General features: G+C 45.6%; 1 protein-coding gene across 3 annotated transcripts in view; it reads left to right on the forward strand.

Annotated features, from left to right (window-relative positions):
• Nucleotides 1-5,199, forward strand: part of LOC110504245 (intersectin-2) — a 105,641-nt gene extending 100,442 nt beyond the window's left edge. For all 3 annotated transcript variants that reach the window (XM_036962231.2, XM_036962233.2, XM_036962232.2), the window contains 2 exons: nucleotides 143-316; nucleotides 885-5,199. In XM_036962231.2, coding sequence (XP_036818126.1) covers nucleotides 143-316; nucleotides 885-1,042 — 332 coding nt within the window. In that variant the 3' untranslated portion in view covers nucleotides 1,043-5,199. The remainder of the gene's footprint in view (nucleotides 1-142; nucleotides 317-884) is intronic.
• Nucleotides 5,200-6,229: the final 1,030 nt, after the last annotated feature.

The raw sequence follows: 6,229 nt of genomic DNA on the forward strand, positions 1-6,229 counted from the left end.
GTCATGGTATCACTGTAACTCTTGTACAGACTGTTCATCTTTTAAACACTGGTATGTAATAAAACCCTTCTCCTTTCACCTCCTCCTCCTTGTCCTCCCCCTTATCCTACCCTCCCAACCCTCCTCTCCTCTCTCCTCCTAGGTAAGAGTAACCCTTACTGTGAGGTGACCATGGGAGCTCAGAACTACACCTCCAAGACTCTGAGTGACACAGTCAACCCCAAGTGGAACTTTAACTGTCAGTTCAACATCAGAGACCTGTACCAGGAAGTGCTCTGTATCACCATCTTCCAGAGGGAGCAGTTCTCCCCTGACGGTCAGCACACTCACTCACACACTCACTCACACACACACTCACTCACACACACACACTCACACACACTCACACTCACACACACACTCACACACACTCACTCACAGTCACACACACAGTCACACACACAGTCACACACACAGTCACACACACAGTCACACACACAGTCACACACACACACACACACACACACACACACACACACACACACACACACACACACACACAGTATTGTACAGCTAACCTTGTGGGGGACACACAATTCAGTCCCTTTCAAAATCCTATTTTTCCTAACCCCTAACCCGTACTCTTACCCTAACCCAAAAACATAACCTTAAACCTAATCCTAGGTCCTAACCCTTAACGTGATTCTAACCACAACACTTATAAACCCCCTAGAAGCCCCCCTGATTCTAACCATAAACCCCCTAGAAATAACACTAGACCTCGTGGGGACTAACAAAATGTCCCCAGTTGGTCAAATTTTAGTTTGTTTTCTATGGGTAATGTGTCAGACAGCTAACTAGTCGCTCAGACGGCTAACTTGTTTCTCCTCTCGGCCGTTACCCAGACTTCCTGGGTCGTACGGAGGTTCCCGTGGCAACCATAAAGGAGGAGTTGGAGAACAAGGGGCTAGTGACACGCCGCTTGCCGCTCCACGAGGTCCCCACTGGAGAGGTGTGGGTCTGCCTCGACCTGCAGCTCTTCCAAAACAGTGCATCTAAATAAGGACATCCTGGCCAACACTGGACGCCCAAATAAGGACATTTGGCCAACGCTGGACGCCCAAATAAGGCCTTCTTGACCTGCAGCCACATGGGGAGGGACTTGTTATATATTGTATCTAACTGCTGGTCTCGGGTCAGATACTTATTAATCCTGCTAATGGTTAAGGTTGGGATCTGGTGTTGGGCTGGGGCTAACTTTTACCTGGAGCTGCAATGGTGATGGGGAACCCTCCCTCCTCGTCTGAGGTCAGACCATTCTTAGCAATGATCTGAGGACAGTTTAGTCTTTTAGGACAGTTTACTGGTGGTGAGCAAGGTTGGGTTAGTGTAAAGCTGATCCTAGATCTGTAGTGGTTCTATTTGTATCAGCACTAACGCCTGTGCTCTCCTCTGCTACGGACTGGCTCATCATTCTGCCAAGTTTTTATTTTGTGAACTCAACCCAGGCCAATGTTGGACGAAACTATTTATTTCGTCTTAACTCTATATTTGTTCCAGCTAAGATGTTGTTTGGGAAGGTAAATACCAGGTCCAATGGGGAGGGAGGTTAGGAAAGTGTTTCCTGCCATGAAGGGTCTCACGTCCAGCGATAAACTATCTCAGGACTTGTTTTCTCCGCTGGGCGTTTTATATTACTGCATCATAACCGGCTGCTTTTCTGTTATCTCAGTCTGGTTAACGTCTAATTAACGGTCGTTTTAAAACCAACTCTCTTTCTTTGCAGTATAAATGTTCTGTCGACCTTAAGGAGATCTTGTTCTTTAGTTGTGGTGTAGTTGCCTCAGAAACACTCTAAAAGGAAAACGGGTCTTTAGTTGTGGTGTAGTCCCCCTCAGAAACACTCTAAAAGGAAAACGGGTCTTTAGTTGTGGTGTAGTCCCCCTCAGAAACACTCTAAAAGGAAAATGGGTCTTTAGTTGTGGTGTAGTCCCCCTCAGAAACACTCTAAAAGGAAAACGGGTCTTTAGTTGTGGTGTAGTCCCCCTCAGAAACGCTCTAAAAGGAAAACAGGTCTTTAGTTGTGGTGTAGTCCCCCTCAGAAACACTCTAAAAGGAAAACGGGTCTTTAGTTGTGGTGTAGTCCCCCTCAGAAACACTCTAAAAGGAAAACGGGTCTTTAGTTGTGGTGTAGTCCCCCTCAGAAACACTCTAAAAGGAAAACGGGTCTTTAGTTGTGGTGTAGTCCCCCTCAGAAACACTCTAAAAGGAAAACGGGTCTTTAGTTGTGGTGTAGTCCCCCTCAGAAACACTCTAAAAGGAAAACGGGTCTTTAGTTGTGGTGTAGTCCTCCTCAGAAACACTCTAAAAGGAAAACGGGTCTTTAGTTGTGGTGTAGTCCCCCTCAGAAACACTCTAAAAGGAAAACGGGTCTTTAGTTGTGGTGTAGTCCCCCTCAGAAACACTCTAAAAGGAAAACGGGTCTTTAGTTGTGTTGTAGTCCCCCTCAGAAACACTCTAAAAGGAAAACGGGTCTTTAGTTGTGGTGTAGTCCCCCTCAGAAACACTCTAAAAGGAAAACGGGTCTTTAGTTGTGGTGTAGTCCCCCTCAGAAACACTCTAAAAGGAAAACGGGTCTTTAGTTGTGGTGTAGTCCCCCTCAGAAACACTCTAAAAGGAAAACAGGTCTTTAGTTGTGGTGTAGTTCCCCTCAGAAACACTCTAAAAGGAAAACGGGTCTTTAGTTGTGGTGTAGTCCCCCTCAGAAACACTCTAAAAGGAAAACGGGTCTTTAGTTGTGGTGTAGTCCCCCTCAGAAACACTCTAAAAGGAAAACGGGTCTTTAGTTGTGGTGTAGTCCCCCTCAGAAACACTCTAAAAGGAAAACGGGTCTTTAGTTGTGGTGTAGTCCCCCTCAGAAACACTCTAAAAGGAAAACAGGTCTTTAGTTGTGGTGTAGTCCCCCTCAGAAACGCTCTAAAAGGAAAACAGGTCTTTAGTTGTGGTGTAGTCCCCCTCAGAAACACTCTAAAAGGAAAACGGGTCTTTAGTTGTGGTGTAGTCCCCCTCAGAAACACTCTAAAAGGAAAACGGGTCTTTAGTTGTGGTGTAGTCCCCCTCAGAAACGCTCTAAAAGGAAAACAGGTCTTTAGTTGTGGTGTAGTCCCCCTCAGAAACACTCTAAAAGGAAAACAGGTCTTTAGTTGTGGTGTAGTCCCCCTCAGAAACACTCTAAAAGGAAAACAGGTCTTTAGTTGTGGTGTAGTCCCCCTCAGAAACACTCTAAAAGGAAAACGGGTCTTTAGTTGTGGTGTAGTCCCCCTCAGAAACACTCTAAAAGGAAAACAGGTCTTTAGTTGTGGTGTAGTCCCCCTCAGAAACACTCTAAAAGGAAAACAGGTCTTTAGTTGTGGTGTAGTCCCCCTCAGAAACACTCTAAAAGGAAAACAGGTCTTTAGTTGTGGTGTAGTTCCCCTCAGAAACACTCTAAAAGGAAAACGGGTCTTTAGTTGTGGTGTAGTCCCCCTCAGAAACACTCTAAAAGGAAAACGGGTCTTTAGTTGTGGTGTAGTCCCCCTCAGAAACACTCTAAAAGGAAAACGGGTCTTTAGTTGTGGTGTAGTCCCCCTCAGAAACACTCTAAAAGGAAAACGGGTCTTTAGTTGTGGTGTAGTCCCCCTCAGAAACACTCTAAAAGGAAAACGGGTCTTTAGTTGTGGTGTAGTCCCCCTCAGAAACACTCTAAAAGGAAAACGGGTCTTTAGTTGTGGTGTAGTCCCCCTCAGAAACACTCTAAAAGGAAAACGGGTCTTTAGTTGTGGTGTAGTCCCCCTCAGAAACACTCTAAAAGGAAAACGGGTCTTTAGTTGTGGTGTAGTCCCCCTCAGAAACACTCTAAAAGGAAAACGGGTCTTTAGTTGTGGTGTAGTCCCCCTCAGAAACACTCTAAAAGGAAAACGGGTCTTTAGTTGTGGTGTAGTCCCCCTCAGAAACACTCTAAAAGGAAAACGGGTCTTTAGTTGTGGTGTAGTCCCCCTCAGAAACACTCTAAAAGGAAAACGGGTCTTTAGTTGTGGTGTAGTCCCCCTCAGAAACGCTCTAAAAGGAAAACGGGTCTTTAGTTGTGGTGTAGTCCCCCTCAGAAACACTCTAAAAGGAAAACGGGTCTTTAGTTTTACTCCACTCCTCCTATTCATAAAGAGGTTTAGACTCGGACTGCAGGAACGTGTGCGTTTCCGTTTCTCTTTTTAAATCATAGTGAATAAGATGATATGGACAGAGGGGGACCTGATCCTAGATCAGCACTAGCCTGGTCCCAAATCTGTTTGTGTTTTTGCCTACTCCAATGTCATTGTCAAGTCAGACTTCAGATTCCATAAGGAGTTGGCCAGAGAGCAGTAACAGACTGGCACCCAGGCTAGATCTGCACTGCTACTCTGAGACACAGTGAATATGGACCCAGAACCCTCCAGTGGCTCTATAACCACTAGCTCCACCCAGGGGTGTGGTCACAGAAGCCTCCAGTGGCTCTATAACCACTAGCTCCACCCAGGGGTGTGGTCACAGAACCCTCCAGTGGCTCTATAACCACTAGCTCCACCCAGGGGTGTGGTCACAGATGACTGGTGAGCCGGAGTGGCTCTTATTTGTTTTCATCTATGTGACTATAACTATGCAGAGGCTTTAATCGGCCTTTCATCACAGCATTGTAATCAGTGTCTGAATAGTCTCTTAGTAGCCTTTCATATTTTACCACATGAACAAAGAAAGGATCGTGAGAATAGTCTTTGAAGGATAAGAGTCCATTGAACTAATATATGTAAAACATTTATTTTTAATAATAATCATAAAAAAATGTCTAAGACAGGAATGGACATGATTTAGCTGGACAGCTACATTATACTGATCTACCAGAGATTTTCTTCTTAAATCATTGATTTAATTTAAGCTGCACAAGTCTTCTATTGGGCTGTTATTCATTTGAGGTTGAACTGTAAGTCCTGTGGTGTGTCGATTAACTCTGTGTACTGATTTACTGTGCTAACAGAGTGCATAACTCTGTGTACTGATTTACTGCGCTAACAGAGTGCATAACTCTGTGTACTGATTTACCGTGCTAACAGAGTGCATCCTACTGCCTGATATGCAGAGTGTTCACAATGGGCACAGCACTCACTGATTCTGGGTTCTCTGAGGATAATAAAAGGTGTTTAAAACAAACTGGCTAAGCGTGTTGCGTTTTATCTTGTTGCGTAGCAGTAGTAATACCAGTAGGTTAGTTTAGTGGTTTGAGTGTAGGCCTGTGACATGTTGAGGCATGTTTTTAGTCTACATTTGGGGCAATATTTCCAAAGAACCACAATGCATTAATCATCAGTATCAGCTTTGCCTCTGATGCACAGGTTGGCCTACATCAGAACAGGAAGAATGTGCCTCTTACGCACAGGTAGGCCTACATCAGAACAGGAAGTCTGTGCCTCTGATGCACAGGTAGGCATACACCAGAACAGGAAGTCTGTGCCTCTGATGCACAGGTAGGCCTACATCAGAACAGGAAGTCTGTGCCTCTGATGCACAGTTAGGCCTACACCAGAACAGGAAGTCTGTGCCTCTGATGCACAGGTAGGCAGACACCAGAACAGGAAGTCTGTGCCTCTGACGCACAGGTAGGCAGACACCAGAACAGGAAGTCTGTGCCTCTGATGCACAGGTAGGCCTACATCAGAACAGGAAGTCTGTGCCTCTGATGCACAGGTAGGCCTACATCAGAACAGGAAGTCTGTGCCTCTGATGCACAGGTAGGCATACACCAGAACAGGAAGTCTGTGCCTCTGATGCACAGGTAGGCCTACATCAGAACAGGAAGTCTGTGCCTCTGATGCACAGGTAGGCCTACACCAGAACAGGAAGTCTGTGCCTCTGATGCACAGTTAGGCCTACACCAGAACAGGAAGTCTGTGCCTCTGATGCACGGGTAGGCATACACCAGAACAGGAAATCTGTGGGGGTGTTCACTTGTTGTAATGGGTCTCGCCTACTGTTGGGAAAATAAACATTTTTCCACACAAACTTGTTAAGGGGTTGAGAGAAACCGTTAATCCCTGGTGTTGATTTGGGTATGAGAAAGGTCAAGCATTAATCCTTGTGTATTAGTAGGATGAGCTGTTTGAGAGCGGCAACATAAACCTGTTTCGCCGTTTGTCTCTGCCTCCTATGACGTGCCAAATACCAAATCCATAAGAAACAATGT

This window comes from Oncorhynchus mykiss, chromosome 25 (genome assembly GCF_057628025.1).
Source record: "Oncorhynchus mykiss isolate SJ-2025 chromosome 25, ASM5762802v1, whole genome shotgun sequence".
Classification (NCBI taxonomy): Eukaryota; Metazoa; Chordata; class Actinopteri; order Salmoniformes; family Salmonidae; genus Oncorhynchus; species Oncorhynchus mykiss.